Here is a 19383-nt window from a genome sequence, read left to right on the forward strand (position 1 = left end):
ATAGGAGATGTCTTAATGCAAAAGGGCTACTGGATTGCATTTGAAAGTCAGAAGCTCCAGGATGCAGAGAAACTTTACTCCATATACGATAAAGAGATGCTGGCTATCATGCACGCTTTGGCAAAATTCAAACAATATTTGGTGGGAAACATGTTTGTAGTCAGGACAAACCATAATAGCTTGCATCATTTCTTGGAGCAAAAGACATGAACGAAAGACAACATTGATGCACTTTCCAGGAAATCGAAAGCATGTTCCCTCATGAAACTTGCAGAATATTTGAGGACTCATCTGTCAACAGAATATGCTAAGAACTAGTGTGCATGTGCATTGATCGACATAATCATTCAGGATGACAGGTACAAAATAGACAATGATATTATTTACTGTAAAGACAAGATATATTTGGTTCTTGAATTTTCACTCAAGGAGAATATTTTGAAGGTTACACATGACAATCCATCAGCTGGACATCAGGGGTTCTTCAAAACCTACTGACAGATTAGGGAATGATATTCATGGAAAGGTCTCAAGGTAGATATGATGAAATTCGTCAAGGAATGCATGACATGCCAACAGAATAGGGTCGAGCACACACATCCTGCAGGTCTTCTCCATCCTCTACCAATTCCCGAACAAAAATGGGAGAGCATTTCAATGGACTTCATCACAGGATTACCCAAAGCGCAAGGGAAAGACAGTATCTACGCTGTAGTAAACAATTTGACAAAATTTGCACACTTTTTTGCGATCTTAGCTAACTATTTAACCAAACAATTAACATAAATGTTCTTCAAAGAAGTGTTTAGACTCCATGGACTACCAAAGAATATAGTTAGCAATTGGGAAAATAGGTTGATGGGTGCATTTTGGCAAGAGGTCTTTATACTAGTGGAAACAAAATTAACCCTTGGCACTAGTTGCCACCCACAAATAGATGGTTAGGTGGAAATTGTGAATAAATGGATTGAAGGGTACTTATGCAATTATGTGATGGGCCAACCAAAAACATGGATCAAATGGTCGTACCATGGGGAACATTGCTACAATACCATCTACCATTGATCCATTGGGATGACACCCTTGAGAGCCTTATATGGATATGATGCACCCTCTTTTATCGATAGGATTTTTGGAGACAATAAGGCACCCATTGGTAAAGATTGGATACAAGAGAGTCAAGATATCCTCATGGTACTCAAGTAAAACATGCACGCTACTTAAAATCGACAAAAGTTGTAAATAGACCAACATCAAATAGAACACTACTTTGAGGTAGGAGACTATGTTATCATGAGATTGCAACCCTATAGACAATCCACACACAAGAAAAGTGGCGCCGAAAAATTGCAACCTAGGTTTTATGGACCCTACAAAATTCTCTGAAGGGTTGGTGAAGTGGCATATGAGTTAGAGTTGCCAAATTACAACAAATTGCATAATGATTCCATGTATCATTCCTCAAGAAGGTTGTGGGATAACAGCCACCACCTCTATTGAATTGCCACCATCAGACGAAGGAGGACAAATAGAGCTGATTTCAGAGACAATCATGGTTGTGTGAGAAAGGAAGTTAAGGGGACTAGTAATTCTAGAATACCTTATCAGATGAAAGAATCTACCAAAGGGACGCCACTTAGGAAGGAGAACGAATTTTGCAGCACCTGAATCTGCAACGGCTTGAGGGTAAGCAATTTTGGGCAGGTGGATTGTAATGTCATCGTCAAATTAAGGGCTAATGATGGTTGAAGTAGCCTGCCAATCCTCGTCGGCTATAGTCCTCAATAAAGGGGAAAACCCCAAAAATACCTAGGTTTGGGTAAGTTTTTGGGGCAGTTGGCCAATGAAACCCAAAGTTCGGGTTTGGAGTGCATTTTACTCAATCAATTAAGAGGAGAAACCCTTCTAGAAAATCTATAAATACAAGAGGGATGAACTCGTTTAGATCATCATCATTGTGGATCAATTCATTTGTTTGTTGAGCATTAGCTCTGAGGGTTTTAAGACCCCTTTCTTCTTGTCAATTTCGGTGGTGGAAGATTCCACTCTAGTTGATACCATTCTATCTTTTCTCTCTATATTGGCACAAGAAAACTTTCTGGAGAAGCAGCAAAATTCTGTGATTCTTGATCCTTCCTTGGGACAGGAACATTGATTTGGAAGGGCAACAAATCTCTGTTTTAATTCCTAGTTCTGGAATAGGTCGACCATATGGAGGCAGCGAGGGTTTCTATTATTGTTGTGGCATACATTATTGAAGAAGACTCTGGTTCAAGAATCATTAACAAGTCAAGCAGAGGGGGCTCATATAAGGCCCATAGGAACTAGGGTGATGGCCATGGATAAGGGGTAGAGCTCATGTTTGGATTTTGCCCACATGCTAAATTTGTATGTCTTGACTATCTTTTGCATTTTGTGGTACATTTCTTGTTGAGAGTGGCCAATTTATGCTAATTCTTTTCTTTTTAGCTGCATCAACCTCTGGGGCATCGTGCTTGGCCTTACCCAAGGTGTGGACAAGGGGAGGGGGAGGCTAACCCCCTATGTGGACCCAGATGGGAAAAGAGATGAATGGGGCTAAAATGAGTGGAATGGGATGATGTATGTGGTTTCGGGGAGTAGGACCATGTAGCCAAAGTTGGGATTTCCCAAGTAGTGCCAACCCTAAAGCTAGTGACTAGTAAAGGAGATCCCTCAAGACTAGGATACAAGGTTAGCCACCGAATTGCGGAATAGAAACAAGAATACATACTTAGCCCTCTCTTTTCGGCGAATCCCCTCACCAATCTATGCACAAAAGTGCCCATGACAAGTAAGGAAAATTACTCAACTATACCAATGAAAAACCATACCTTTGGGTTTGGGAGGCACACCTTCAAACATACAATCATAACAAGTGGGCGAGGGACCACATGGCTGGCTCAAGTGGCAGAGATAATGGCACATCGAGCTATCTTGTGGCTGCCGACTGAGGACCATCTAGGAGAAATTTTTTCTCCTATATATACTACCCATAGGTGGTGGGTAACAAGGCTGAGGCTAGCTCGTGTACTTAAGTAGACAAAGATAAGTAGGGTTTGAATGTTGTGAATTTGAAATTCTATTAGGGCACTGATACATTCCTAAATTTATTAGGGTTTGTGAATTGTGTTGGAATTCCATTGGTTAACGGATTATTGAATCATATTGTTGGAACTATATAGTATTCAACACAACATTGTTATTGAAAGAAATTAAAGTATTTATTTTGGAACAAGAATTTGTGTTGAACTCTAGGGCAAAAAATTTCCTTGATATATTACAATAATGTGTTATTTAAAAAAAATACTACATATCTATATTTTGTATTTTTAATATACCACGTTTCCCTGATGTACCCATTTTGGGGGGCTACGTTTCCAGGTGTCCTCGTTTCGAAAAATTGTACAAGTTTCCATGTTTCATGTGGCTTAGTTTGGTTGTGATATTAAATGTAATAAACAACACTTGTTAATTATTTATTGAGAGAGGCATTTCTTGTTGAATTCTTTCTTGTTTTTAGATCTTGGTAATTATTGCCTTATAATCAATAATTACACACTCGGAAAATTTTCAACCATAATTTTTCGTTTTTACGATTGAGTAACATTATTAGATTGATATATGATATATGAGATATTTATATATATACATAGTTGGGGTGTCTTTTCATTAAAAAATCATGTCTTTTCCTTTTTATTATTTATTAATTAATTATTGTATTTATATTTATATATTATATTCTATAAATATATATTGTATGTATTTAATTATACACATATATGTATTTATATTTATATATTAATTATATATAAAAAATACAAATATATATTGTATTTATGCATATATTATATACATATATGCAAATAATATATAAATGATGTTCTCCCCTAGTAGTCCCATCACACCAACCACTTTACCTAGTATGGGTACGACTACCACCATTAGTCTCAAGACTATGTTGCTAGTATCTATGGTGTTTCTCCTCTCCTAGTAGTATAAATGATGTTCTCCCCTAGTAGTCCCAATTACACCCAACCACTTTACCTAGTATGGGTAGGACTACCACCATAGTCTCAAGACTACATTGCAAGTATCTAAGATGTTTCTCCTGTCCTAGTTAGTCCCAATCACACCGAGCCACTTCACACGGCGTAGGCAAGACTTGTTCTAGGTTAGTCATTACTCCCTAAGTCAATTTACACAACTTAGATTATCACAGTATATCAAAGTTGGCTCTAACTCTAGATCAAATAACCTTGCAAGCAATTTCCGGAGCTACACTGCTTCACAACTTGCATCACTAGCTGCTATATATTCTGCCTTTACTGTACTAAGTGCCATTGACAACTATTTTCTGTTAAACCACGAAATCATACTTGATCCTAAACTGAAGCAACATCCTGATGTTCTTTTCCTGTCTACTGCACTTCCCAACCAGTCAGAGTCTGTATAACCTTACAGCTTTACTTCACCGTCCGAGACATGTTTGAGTCCATATCCAACCATACCATGCAGGTACCTCATTACATGCTTTGCTGCTACCAAAGTCTAGGATCAACCATCTAATGACTCAATGTTCACAACAAAGCATATATCTGGCTTGGTTTAAACCAGGTACATGAAGGATCCGATCCACTGTTTTTACATTGTGGGATCAACCAAATCTGAAGAAGAATCACTCAAGAACTTTAGATTCATAAACATTGGTGTGGCCATGGATTTGCAGTCCATCATCCAAAATCTTTGCAAGATCTCAACTGTACACTTCCCTTCGCTAATGAAGATCTAATCTGGTCTCTACCACATTTCCAATTCCAAGAAATAGTGCATTAAAACCAAATCCTTTATTTCGAACTCAGAAGTGAGCTCCCTCTTGCACTCATCTATGAGCTTCTCATCCCCTGTAAAAAACCAGGTCATCTACATACTGTACCAATATCAAGGGGCGACCATCTTCAACCTTGTAGTAAAGGTTGGGATTTGCATCACTCTTGGTAAACACCAAGCTTATCAAAAAATGTCTATTTTGGCATTCCATGCTTTGGGTGCCTGCTTAAGCCTGTACAAATCTTTCTTCCATTTATAAACTCGGGACTCCTTCCCATGGATCATAAACCTTGTGGCTGCTCTATGTACACTTCTTTCTTTAATTACACCATTCAAGAAGGCAGTCTTTCCATCCATCTGGTGTAATTTCGAACCCATAACAGAAGCAATAGTGATGATAGATCTAATATAAGTGTACCTGGCTATTGGGGCAAACATCTTGTCATAGTCTTATCCCTCTTTCTGGGATAACCTAGTTGTCATGAATCTCGCTGTGTACTTGTCTACGCTGCCATCTGTTGCATGCTAGATCTTGTTAATCCACTTGGAAGTCACCACTGACTTCCCTTAGGTCTTGGCACAATTTCCGCACACATCTTTCTTCCCAAATTGCTGGCCTGACTGTTTGCTCCCTCTAAGCTGGAAGCTCTTCTAGTCATCTAACATGGTTCTAGATGTCTTGTTCCATTTCTCCCTCTTGAACACAAATCTCTCTAGCTGAGTTTGTGCTCCACCCTAGGAGAATCCTCTTGACATAAATTTTGCTGCGTTCTTCCCAGTGCTTCCATTTGCTGCCAGAGCCTTGGAAACATTCACAATGTACCTGCAACCCTCATTAGGAGGTCCTTTTAATTTGAGGATTGTAGGGAATTGTAAACTTCCTCTTGATCCCTGTCTTCTTTTAGGAAGCATTGCATTCTAATCAAGCTAGAAATGCTCATCGTTGTCCTTATCATTAACATGTTGCTTTTCTTGCCTTTCAGTCTTGAGCTATGGTTTCTGCTTTCTGTGGAAACATCAATCTAGGACTTTCTTATCCAAGACTTCTAGTCTTCTAGGGTTTATAAACATTAAGACTTCCTAGATTAAATCATAATCAAAGGCTCAGATTGTTTTGGCTTGATCTGTGTCTTTTTCTAGAAGTTTCGCCCCTGATTAGATTAATATTTTAATTTTCCTAAGTTTAGACTTAGGAACCCCATTAAAAATATTAATTATTTTAATATAATCACTTCTGGGTGGAATTTCCCAAAACGCTTTCTGGGTTCTTTGGAATACATGTGCCCAAGCCTCCCTGCAAAATTTGAGGCTTAGAGCCTAAGTTACCAGGATTCGGATACGGATACGGATACGGATACGGATCCGGATCCGGATCCGCTAGTTTTTTGAAAATCTAAGATCCGGATACGGCAAGGATACGTCACGTACAATCAATATATATATATATTTAAACTTTTAAAAAACACCTTAAAGCTAAAAAATCAAATACTCCATGAAACCATCAAACATTTTTAGAACATTGAATGATAAATCATAAAATCATAAATATGAAGATTAAAAGTTAAAACATTGAAATGGTGCATCGTCCCTCATACAAAGTAACAAAAAGGTCCAAGGATCATGATTCATAATATCATGAATGATAATAGTAAATACATTTACATATCCTCAAATGGATCTATATCTTCTGCATATTGCAACTCTACATCATGAATAGATGATGGGGGTCCTGGAATGTAGGAAGTTGCATCAGTAGGCTGGACTGGTGGTGGAACAATATCCTCAAGTAGGTTGAGGTGAGTCATGGCATTCAATGTCAGGTTCAAGTCAGAGATCTCAGGCTCCACATCCCACATCCTGCTTGGACCTTTTTTATACTCTGGTTCAACATGTGATAGAAGACGGAGGTTGGAATGAACATAAACAAGGTCCTCAGCCTTTGCCGCTCCCAACCTGTTTCGCTTCACTGAATGGATGAAGCCATATGTACTCCAATTCCTCTCAGCTGATGAGGAACTAGCAACCTGTGATAACAACCTAGTGGCTAGAGTAGACAGATGAATGCTATCCCCACCATGGAAGCCCCACCAAGTAATAGGATCAAGATGTCCTCGATCATCCATAGCTACTGGATCTGAAAAGCTACCAGTAGACTGTACAAACCCTCCAAATTCTTGGCGGACTTCCATTGCAACTCCCATATCTCTATAAATTTTCTTCAAGGCTGTCTTGTATCCTTGTACCACTTCAGAATCTTTGTTTGGTGCTGCTCTACCAGGTAAAGACAAAGTTTTAGAATGATAGTATTTAGGGTGCAATGCATATGCCAGAAGGTGTAATGGCGTGGTCATTTTGTTCCACCTTTCTGTAACTATGTCCTTCACTAAATAATAGAATGTTTCATGAGGGTCATTTTCACTTGCCCTGATAATTTCCCTTATCCTCTCCAACATACTATCAATGTTTTCATAAACTTCCCCCAAGCAAGGTGTATCTGTATCAAATGCCCTGATCAAGGTCAAGATTGGTTCAGTGAACCGTAGAAGATATTGAACCTTGTCCCACCATGCATCATCAAGAATGATGGACTTGATTTTTTGCCCTCTATCAGAAGTGGAAGTCCTCCATGATTCCCAAAGAGGGTCAATGACCATTGCTTGTAGTGCTTGTCTCACCTCCACAAGTCTCTTTATGACAAGAGTGTGGGAGGCAAAACGAGTTTCAGCAACCTATAAGTTTCAAAAGGCCAAATCTCAAATGAGAAACATATATAAATTTGTAATTCAAAATAAGAATTTCATTATTTCTAATACAAATAGTATTGATTAAAAAAATTACCTTCAGTAGCTCCAACTTTGCAAAACCCCGATAAATGGCTTGGGACATTGAATGATTTGTTATGAACATTTGGATTTCTTTTGATGCTACATATATTTCATTAATCCATTCAATCTCACCAATCTTGGCAAGCATCAGGTTCAATGAATGGACTGCACATGGAGTCCAAAAGATGTGGTCATATCGACCCTCCACAATCAAACCTGCAGCTTTACAAACCTGTGCGTTGTCCGTAATGACTTGGACAACATTATGTGGCCCCACACTTTCTATTGCATCAATAAGAATTGTGGATATGAAAGATGCATCTTTCTCTATTCCACTGCAATCAACAGCCTTCAAAAACATTGCCCCTTGGGGGCATACTGCAACAACATTAATTAATGGGCGGTTTCTTTGGTCTCTCCATCCATCAGAAATGATGGACACCCCTGTTTCTGCCCATGTATCCCGGATTGCCTGTAGCTGTCTATCCACGGATTGCCTTTCTGATGCCAACAAGGTAGTGCGGACCTTTTCATATCCAGGGCTTTTGTACCCCTTTGGCGCTTCATTAACTGCCTTAATCATTTGATGCCAGTAAGGGGAACGCACCAAATTGAATGCTAGCCCATTTGCATAGATGCAACGAGCTACATGTTCATCAGCGATGTCTCTACCTTGATTATTGAAACACGCTTCAAGAGGGCCTAGAGTGGCCCTTTTATTAGATGTAGCAGCAGGCCTAGATGGCAATGGAGCCCTAGTTGTAGAACTTTGCACAGGGTGTTTTCCCTTAGCAAGTTTCCTATCAGCAGCTTCTTGCAAAGATGCATAGAATTTCATTTTTCCAGGACTCAAACCTTGGCCAGGTTTGCCATTTGCATCTTTTGGCCCGGTGCATACTTGCACCCCTGTGTTAGTTTGACCGGTGAGATGGGCCTTCACTCTAGTATATGAGCCATTTTTTATATCTTGGCATTCATTGCACTTCCATTTAAATGAACCACCTCCGGGATTTTTTCCAATAATCTCCACATACTGCCACAGAGGAGATTTTGGATCTGTTTTGATGATTTCCCCTTCACCATGCTCATGTTGTGATGGTTCCATTATGATAATGGTATAGAGTTACTTGCAACTGCAGTTAAAAATCAAATTATAATATATTAATATTATCTATAAACAATTAAAAATTAAATTGTAAATACATTAAAAAAAATTAAATTTAAAATTTAAATACATTTAAAAAATTTAAATAACATATATTAAATATTAAATTTTAATATAACTGTTATTATTATGTTATATTAATATAACATATAAATATAAATATAAATATTAAATAAATTAACAAATCATATAACTGTTATATTAAAATTTAATATATATTATAACTGTTATTAAACGTTAATTATTTAATATATTAAACATTAAACTTTATAAACGGTCTGTAAATATAATAACATATATATATATTATATATTATATAATAAACATATAACATATATATATATAATAAACATAAATATTAAATAATAACGAACAACAAACATATAACATATATATATATAACGAATATATATATACCGTGAATATAACTATTAACTGTTAACATATATTGATATATATACCGTGAATATAACATATATATTAATATACCGTGAATATAAATAACATATATATATACCGTGAATATATATACCGTGAATATACGAATATACGAACATATTGATATAACATATATATATAACGAATAAACATTAATAATAACCGTGAATAATACGGTATACCTGTTACGTATTATATTAACAATAAACATTAACAATAATAACCGTGAATAATACCTGTTAACGCTGCTTAAACCCGTGAACAGTCTGCCGCCGTGAACAGTCTGCTTAAACCCGTGAACAGTCTGAACCGCGTGCAGGGGAACCGGCGCCGGGAACTGTGATAACACTGCGTGCAGTGGGGCCGGAGGTCGGAACGCATCCAAAAATTACTGTGCAGGAGGGGCCGGCGGTCGGAACGAATCACTTTGTGCAGGAATGGCGACAAAAGAAACAGTGAATCGGACAAAAGACAGGTTAAACAATATGCGGGTGGGGGACCACAAAAACCTAAACAAATATCTGCTTTTTGACTTTTAAGTTTTCGTCCACCTATTACCGCTTCCGGCGGCCACCGGCGGGATCCGTATCCGCTAAAGTCCAGCCGTTTCAAAAATCCGCTTTATTAAAAATACGTATTTTTTACCGTATTTTGGAGTATCCGGATCCGGATCCGGTTCAGATCCGTGGATCCGGCGATTCTCCACCTGGCTGTGCCGGATCCGGTAACTCAGCTTAGAGCACATCCGATGCTACCCCAAATCAACACTCATAATCTTTGTCCCCCATGATTGAGATGGACAAAAGGTTTTTCTTTAGGCTAGGTACATAGAGTACCCCTTGTGCATCAAAGGACCCTCTGGACTCAAGTTGGAACTGAGCTGTCCCATGCCCCTTCACTGCATACTTGGCATCATTGCCAAGCTCAATATCGATCCCTGAGTCGTCCTCTGTAAAACTACTGAATAGCTCTCTAAGCTTTGTAATGTGGCGGGAGCTACCACTGTCCAAGTACCAAGCACTTCTAGCAATGGTGTTGGTAGAAAGGCAAGAGATGAGCAAAAATGCACTCAACTTTGTCTTTGCCGTCGCTGCACCTGGCTACGACTTCCCCTTTTCCCTTCTTCCTTTGTGGACATTGAGAAGAAAAATGCCCATTCTTATGGCAATTATAGCAATTGATCTTACTCATATCTCTCTTCTGCCCAGATTGTTGTCCCTCTCCTTGATTGTCACCCTTCTTGATGGAAACTTTCCCTTTGGTCTTCTTCGTCTGGCTGACCAGGGCTAAGTTTTCATATGTTGCTCCTCCTCCCTGTTTGCTGGTCCTAGACTCCTTACGAGTCTCCTCTTGGATGCAGTCATTCCAAAGTCTCTCCCAATTGGGAAGATGCTCCCTAGCACAGATGCCCACGATGAATGGTTCCCATGTCTTGGTGATCCCATTCAAAGCAACGTTCACTAGCTCTGCATCCAATATAGCTTCTCCAATAGTTGCAAGCTGGTGACGGATCTATGTGATCCTCATAAGGTAGTTGGTTACATTGTTGTAGGAGTTCATTCTATGTGACCTTACTTTTGATAATTATTTTCTGACTCATGTTATCAGTTTGAAAAAGTGATACTAAGGAATCAAACATCTCCTTAGACCTGGTCTTTTCTGCAACATGCAGAATCAGATGATCCTTCATAGCTTCAAGGATCACCCTCTGTGCGTTTATGTCTTTATCCCATGCTGCCTGTACTGTAGAGTCTACTACAGCTGGTGTCAGTGTGCTCCCTAAGGCATGCATTGGGGCTGGGGGAGGGTTGGACACGTCTTCCCACAAGTCTTGCTCCTACAAGATCATTGAGATTCTTGCCTTCCATGGCAAGAAATTCAAAACTCCTTCAGGTCGATCTTCAACTTTTACTCTGGTCACTGACATGGCTGTCTTGAGCTTTATCTCTCAAGCTCACTGAAGTAACCTGAAAATTATAGATCTGCTTTTCTGTCAGAGCTGGAGCTCCGATACAATAACATGTTAAAATATCCTGAAACCAGCTATTCAGATTTAATTACTTGCTGGTAATATTAACTTTTGTATACAGCGTAAAACGAGAAACGAAATCGCAAAGTGCAGAAATATTTCTGCCCTTCTAGACCAATTCATCATTCAAAATTATCTTCATAACTTACAAGAGCTCTCATACAGGGAAAAATGGCTTTGAGAAATTTAATCAAATGAACATCAAACTTGAAAATTATGATTTGCATGGAAATCGAGGTAGCCTGACCTTAAGTCTATATGGCTGTACTAAATTTGTACGATTGTATGGAGTCTATACAGAGCGGTGCGGCCTACTCTGCTGGGCTGTATGGCTGATCTTTTCCTTGCTGCTGACTGCCTTGCTGTTCTTGTTGAAGACTGACTGCCTTCTCCTTGGTGAAATCTTCGCCAATTGCTTAAATCAGATCTCTGGTTTTCTCCTTCACTCACGTGACTTGTGAAATGAATGCTCTGTGTATTTTTCATTTCCCTCTCCTCCTTTTATAACTTTGACACGAGCGAAAAACCTAATTATCAATGTTTGAGATCTAACTGTGAGATCAATGGTTCTCTTTTAATTATTAATTAAGAATCACTTTAATAAAAAAGGTTCACTTTATTAATTAATTAATAAAATGAACCTATGAAAAAGCATTGGATACTTTTAGTGACTATTTCCATAAGTAGACACCCTCATGGAAATACCTGTCCGAGCTACAAACACTAACAGAACCTGTGAACACAAGTGCTTCTCAGTGGAGTTGATCTGAAATTTGGATATCCTTGCATAGGGTTTGGACAATTGATTCTGTGTCTATTATACATACAGTCAAAACGGATGATTTCATATTTACAGGCACTTGTAACTAAAGTTAATTGTATAACGCAATGATGTAAGAGTGCATTCTGCAACCCTAAACTCATCAACTCTTGTTGTTGTACAGTTGGTGCTGGACTTTTTCTAGAACCGACTTTATTTTGTGAGCAAATATTAGGGGGCACATGTCTGGATGTCGTTAAAGATGATTAGTGTTTAGTATGGCTGGTAAAGAACATTGAGTTAAAGTTTTAGGATAGTGCATGGATCAGGTATATTTGCATGCATAAGAAAAGTGCATTTCATTAAATCACTGGAAATTTACAAAAATAACAGCATGGACCTGGACATCTTTGTCTACTTCTCTATTATTAATTTTTGTAAGAGAAGTGCAATAGATTGTTGCAGCAGTTCCCATACATGATTTGATACATGAAATGCCCTCATCTCCAGTTCATTTTCCTTTGTTTCCTTTTAGAGAATGATAAAGTAATGATGGATTGTGATATGAACAGGGTGTGTTGGATATTCATGTCCTAAGAACTGTTAGATTTTGGTTAAAAGTATTAATTCACATTAGATAATGATGACATTCAGGACAGCTATAGTGTTTTATTGCAGTTGGGTTGCATTTCTCAAAATTTTCCACTGTTCTATATTCTACTCAGTCCAAATACTGAAACTTGATTGGGCAGAATGGAAGAAGAAGCAGATGCCTTAGGGGTAGCACTTCCATCAGTCAATATGGACAAGAAGGTAAGCTTTTCCCTCCTTCAGGTTTTTTGTTCCATGTCATAGTTGAAGAGGAAGCTCTTTGAATTAGTTTTTATTATTAAATTTCATTTAATTTCTGTTATTAGATGCCTGTGCTTTTTATGGATTTATAAATTTTATCAAGCTAATTGTAATTTTTGGAAGGGATTCAGAGGGTAGGCATTAGTCTGCTAAAATTTCTCCTTTCTTTGTTGAAAGTGCTATTAGAAACATACATTGTGGGGCTACACCCTCTCCCATAAACTATAGGCACCAGGATTTAAGGGCAACAACTTGCCAAAACTGCTTATTACTTCACCTGGTCATATCCATTCAAAACTGATGCCATTGAATGGGGCAGAAAACAATGAGAATGGATCTGAAGTGGTTGGCTTAATCATCTGGAATTCTCAGAAGCCTATCAATGCATCATTAGCCCTTTTTCATATGCTCTTGTGAATGCATCATTAGCCTTTTTTCCTATGCTCTTGAGATGGTGGGGGGATGCATGGGGAAACGTTTCCCCATGCCCCACTTTTGGGGAAAATTGGGGAGACGCAGGGCGAAATGTTTCCCCTATGTGAGGGACATGTTTCCCCAAGAGGGTTGCTTGTGGATGCCCCCCCCTCAGAAAGGTCTGGATGTCCCCTTTGAATTTTGCCTGAAAACAAAAATTATGAGTGGGAAAGCCTAATATTCAACCCTAGGACCCTACTAATTATAATGGTAATGTTAAATTCAAGATGTTTGAGAGGTTCCAACCTCATTGGATTTCATATGCAGAAAGTAGAATTTTAAATCCCACTCAAAATCTAGTATACCTAACAGTTTTCAAGATTTAGGATTACATTGCAACATTTCCATTGGATTCTATCATGTATGAGGGTATGGAACTAGCATTTAATCAAGAGCATCATGTTCTCTATGTGCCTCGGTGTTGGTGGTATTGATTGTTGAACTCCCGTGTGATGACCCTAGTAAAATTGTACCTATCAGTCAAAAAAATCTCAATTTGATATATTAAGGCTTTTTCTATCTTATGTTAATGCTGAGAGGGTGATATTGACGTTGAGAATCCTAATATAGGCAATGGTTTTGATGATATGGTAGCATGATTTTTGTGGACTATACAGGCCATCTAGAGCCTCTTTATTAATGTATTTTTGGTGCAAAGATGGATTGCATTCATTGCTATTTTGGTTGTATGCACCCTTACTTTCTATAAATATGAGAAACTTTACATTTGTGTATAATGAGTTGGATTCATATGGATGTGCATGAATATTCATGCATTTTTTTTTCAAAATTCGAATATTTATGTATTTTTTGGTTGGATGGTTTTTTGTCCAATTTTCTCCAGTTCCTAGTAATGGGGTCCACTAGTTCGATAACCAGTCCAGTTGTGATAACATTGGTTTATTGTCCATTGTTCATTCTCAGTTTTAACTTTTGAGTCTTGATCTTAGATATTGATGACTTTAGATAAGAGTCTTTGACTATCACTTTTTACTATTTCGAGTCTGAGTAATTTCAATTTACTATTCTAGTCTTCCCTCGACATAAACCCGGCTCCCATGAATATCCCGAAAATTTGGGGGTGCTCCAACACACCCCCCTGTGCGTCTCCTCATTCCCTCGCCCCCCACCCCTCCTCTTGGAAACTTGGTGGAACATTGCAATGAAGCCTTATTATTGTTAATTCATTCTGAAAAAGGGGCGTAATTATCATCAAATAAGTTAATAACCACATATATGCATAGACAATGATTCATGCCACATATGAAACAAATAAAACATATTTGGATAATCATTTCATGGTGCGATGACTTAGTGCATAAATAACTATTTCATGATGTAATGCCTTTGTACACGTTATGTTATGTAACTCCTTTACTAATGTGTCATAAGTTTAATTAATTAGAGCTAGGTCATGATTTAATTATGAATCATGCTCAACTAGTTGTTGCCAATGTTGCTAGTGTAGAAATTTCTGTTTTCCCACCCCGGTTTTCAGTTTCTCCTTATTTCTCCCATGTAGTTAAATGCCCATTCCCATAACCATACATTTAATAGACTGAAAAAAATAAATATTGCTGAAAACACAAATTCTGGAAATTTTTCAGAATGCTGGAAATTGCAGAATTAAAAATCAGCAATCAAAAACAGCCATTAAAACACATTAAAACGTTGATATTTTGGTCAACTTTACCCTGGAAAAACCCCCTACAACTCTTGGGGAAAACCAGTTTGAGAGCTCTTCTTTATTTCTGAAAATTGTCTTTTTACAGTGAGAATTATTCAGCAAAAAATCAGCAGGCAAATTTACAACTTATCTCCTTTCCCGTGCCTCACAGCAATCTGGAAATTACAGCAAACAGGACAGCAATAAATGCTGTACGGACTCCGTTTTGTGTGCAGAAAAATCAGCAAACTGCTCCTCGATTTTTGTGCAAAAATTTGCCTTTCACTATGTGCTGAATCAGCTGTACAAATCTGCTCAACTGCTGCCTTGGAATGTGTGCCATGCTGCTGTCTCCTTCTCCTCCCTGCTCAGAAATCTCTCTTGCTCTCCTTCTCCCAATCTGCTCATGAAAGAATGAATGACCTTTTCCTCCTTTAATATAACTCCAAGTGACTTTTGGGTGATCCAAGTGACTTTTGGGTGATCTCTAAATCCAATGGCTGAAATAGATTTAGATCAATGGTTGAGATTAAATGCTCATTTAAATGTCACTTTCTATTTTTTTAATTCACCCCACTTTAATAAAGACCCACTTAGTCATTTATTTCCAAAGTCACTTTTCCTTTCTAATTTTTCATTTACTTTAAAATTAGACTTAGTAACTTTATCACTTAAAGTCACTTTTAAATTAGATTTAACTTTATAAAATTATAAAGTCACTTTAGGAGAAAAATTAAATTCTTTTGGACACTTTTCCCTAGGCCAAAGATCAAAGCCTAAGGGAACCACCTGTCCTCCGGTACCAAATTTCAACACTCCCTCTTACTGAGGAAGGTGTTCCTCACCACACCCATCTTGTCTCTGAGGTAGACATGCTTGCCCCGTGGTAAGGCTTTGGTAAGGATATCTGCAACCTGCTCATCAGTGGAAATATACTCAAGCTTCACAGTTCCCTTCTGAACATAGTCTCTGATGAAATGATATCTGATTCCGATATGCTTTGACCTGTCATGAAATACTGGATTCTCCGTGAGTTTAATGCAACTCTGATTATCACATTAAATCACTGAAGGTCTCAACCGCTGACCAAATAAGCCAAACAACATCTTGCGAAGCCAGATAGCCTCACAACTAGCTAGACTGGCTGCCATATACTCTGCTTCCGCTGAACTCAGTGCTACTGACTGCTGCTTTCGGCTGAACCATGACACTACTGCTGAACCCAACCCAAAACAACACCCTGAAGTGCTCTTCCTATCAGAAGCACAACCTGCCCAATCAGAATCAGTGTATCCTGCCAATCTCACTCCATCTCCCTGCCTGTAGTCCAGACCATAATCCACTATCCCCTGCAAGTACCGCAAAATGTGTTTTGCAGCCACCCAGTGAACCTTCTTAGGCTCACACATAAACTGACTCATCGTGTTGACTGCAAAACAGATATCTGGTCTAGTGTTGACCAAATACATCAAGGAACCAATCAGCTGCCTGTACAATGTGGGATCCACCAACTCGGAATCCGAAGCATGAAGCTTCTTCCAGTTGGTGATCATCGGTGTCGACATGGGTCTACAATCCTCCATGTGGAATCTGCTAAGGATGTCCACAATATACTTCCCCTGCCCCAGGAAGAAATGCCCCTCCTCCTGCCACACCTCCAAACCCAAAAAGTAATGCATCAAGCCGATGTCCTTCATCTCAAACTCCGCCGCAAGATCTCTCTTGCAGTGCTCTATGAGTCTCTCTGCACCTGTAATGATCAAGTCATCCACATACAGCACCAAAATGAGAGGCTCCTCACCAATCACAATAAAGTAAAGGTTCGGATCTGCCTCACTCTTTGTGAAACCCATCCCCTGCAAGTATGCATCTATCCTGGAGTACCAAGCTCTGGGAGCTTGCTTCAAGCCATAAAGGACCTTCTTCAATCTGCACACATGGGACTCCTTCCCATGCACCTCAAAGCCCTGTGGCTACTCAATGTACACCTCCTCCTGTATGAAGCCATTGAGAAATGCGGTCTTCACATCCATCTGGTGGATCTTCCAACCCATCTCTGTTGCTATCGATATAATGGAGCGGATCGAAGTATATCGAGCCACGGGAGCGAAGGTCTCCCCATAATCAACTCCCTCTACCTGGGAGAACCCTCTAGCCACAAACCTCGCTTTGAATTTCTCAATGCTGCCATCTGCAACATGCTTTACCTTGTAAAGCCATCTGGAAGTAACCACGGATTTGCCCTCAGGCCTCGGCACCACCTCCCAAACATCATTCTTCATGATAGAAGAATACTCCTCCTGCATGGCCTCTCTCCAGACCCGCTGGCTAGCTGCCTCCTCATAGCTAGAAGGCTCAGAGTCAAGGATGCTGGTAACCATCGCCATATAGCTACAAAACCTCTCAGGTGGTCTACTCTCTCTGACCGGCCTCTTCGGCTCAGCGACAGATGTGGCATCTCTCAAGGTGTCCTGAAGCCACTTGGGCTTCCTCTTCCCTGAGCATGCTTCTCCCATAGGAGAATGAAACTCCTCCTCCTCATCACCATCAGTAGCCTGAACTCCTAACTGTCTGTCTGCTGTCCTCCTGCTTGCACCTGAACCTGTAGAAGCTGAGGTACCGTGTGAACTGTCCATCAGTGGACTCCCTAGTGAACTGCTCTGTGAACTGCTCTGCATGCTGCCCGGAGCACCACCCCTCTGGCTCGATGAGCCACTGCTCACTGACGGACCTGACATCCTCATAGATGTACCTCCTGATCCTTCTGATCCCTGCCCACTGGATCCTTGCGACTGACTCAACTGCTGCTGAGGGTCTGGCTGATCCAGTTACTCTAACTCCTGTGACCTTCCAAAGGCCCTGTCCTCCTCGAACTTCACATCCCGTCTGACAACAACTCTCCTCTGTGCAGGGATGTAAATCCGAAAGGCCTTTGAGGTCTCACTGTAGCCCACAAAGATACCCTTCTCTGCGGTGGGCTCTAGTTTGGTCCTCTTCTCCTTGGGTATATAGGAGTATGTAATGCATCCAAAGATATGAAGATGACCAATATCAGGCTTCTTCCCAGAGAAAGCCTCCTCCGGAGTCATGTGCCCCAAGGAACGATGCGGACTCCTGTTCTGCAAGTAAACAGCTGTGTTGCAGGCCTCTGCCCACAAGAACAATGGCAACCCCTGATCATGTAACATGGCTTTGGCAGCCCCTATGATGTATCTGTTCTTTGTAAAAATTTCTCATTTCCCACCCCGGTTTTCAGTTTCTCCTTATTTCTCCCATGTAGTTAAATGCCCATTCCCATAACCATACATTTAACAGACTGAAAAAAATAAATATGGCTGAAAACACAAATTCTGGAAATTTTTCAGAATGCTGGAAATTGCAGAAATAAAAATCAGCAATTAAAAACAGCCATTAAAACACATTAAAACACTGATATTTTTGGTCAACTTGACCCTGGAAAAACCCCCTACAACTCTTGGGGAAAACTAGTTTGAGAGCTCTTCTTTATTTCTGAAAATTGTCTTTTTACAGCGAGAATTATTCAGCAAAAAATCAGCAAGCAAATTTACAACTTATCTCCTTTCCCGTGCCTCACAGCACTCTGGAAATTACAGCAAACAGGACAGCAATAAATGCTGTACGGCCTCCGTTTTGTGTGCAGAAAAATCAGCAAACTGCTCCTCGATTTTTGTGCAAAAATCTGCCTTTCACTATGTGCTGAATCAGCTGTACCAATCTGCTCAACTGCTGCCTTGGAATGTGTGCCAAGCTGTTGTCTCCTTCTCCTTCCTGCTCAGAAATCTCTCTTGCTCTCTTGCTCTCCTTCTGCCAATCTGCTCATGAAAGAATGAATAACCTTTTCCTCCTTTTCCTCCTTTAATATAACTCCAAGTGACTTTTGGGTGATCCAAGTGACTTTTGGGTGATCTCTAAATCCAATGGCTGAAATAGATTTAGATCAATGGTTGAGATTAAATGCTCATTTAAATCTCACTTTCTATTTTTTAATTCACCCCACTTTAATAAAGACCCACTTAGTCATTTATTTCCAAAGTCACTTTTCCTTTCTAATTTTTCATTGACTTTATAAAAGTCACTTTAAAATTAGACTTAATAACTTTATCACTTAAAGTCACTTTTAAATTAGATTTAACTTTATAAAATTATAAAGTCACTTTAGGAGAAAAATTAAATTCTTTTGGACACTTTTCCCTAGGCCAAAGATCAAAGCCTAAGGGAACCACCTGTCCTCCGGTACCAAATTTCAACACTCCCTCTTACCGAGGAAGGTGTTCCTCACCACACCCATATTGTCTCTGAAGTAGA

At 39.3% G+C, this 19383-nt stretch overlaps 1 protein-coding gene across 2 annotated transcripts in view; it reads left to right on the forward strand.

Annotated features, from left to right (window-relative positions):
- Positions 1-19383, forward strand: part of LOC149218148 (uncharacterized) — a 185332-nt gene that overhangs the window by 25480 nt on the left and 140469 nt on the right. For both annotated transcript variants that reach the window (XM_089383827.1, XM_089383828.1), the window contains exon 3: positions 12818-12878. In XM_089383827.1, coding sequence (XP_089239953.1) covers positions 12818-12878 — 61 coding nt within the window. The remainder of the gene's footprint in view (positions 1-12817; positions 12879-19383) is intronic.

Source organism: Pinus tabuliformis, chromosome Q (assembly GCF_031772625.1).
Source record: "Pinus tabuliformis cultivar Carrire ecotype Pingquan chromosome Q, CPIR1, whole genome shotgun sequence".
NCBI lineage: Eukaryota > Viridiplantae > Streptophyta > Pinopsida > Pinales > Pinaceae > Pinus > Pinus tabuliformis.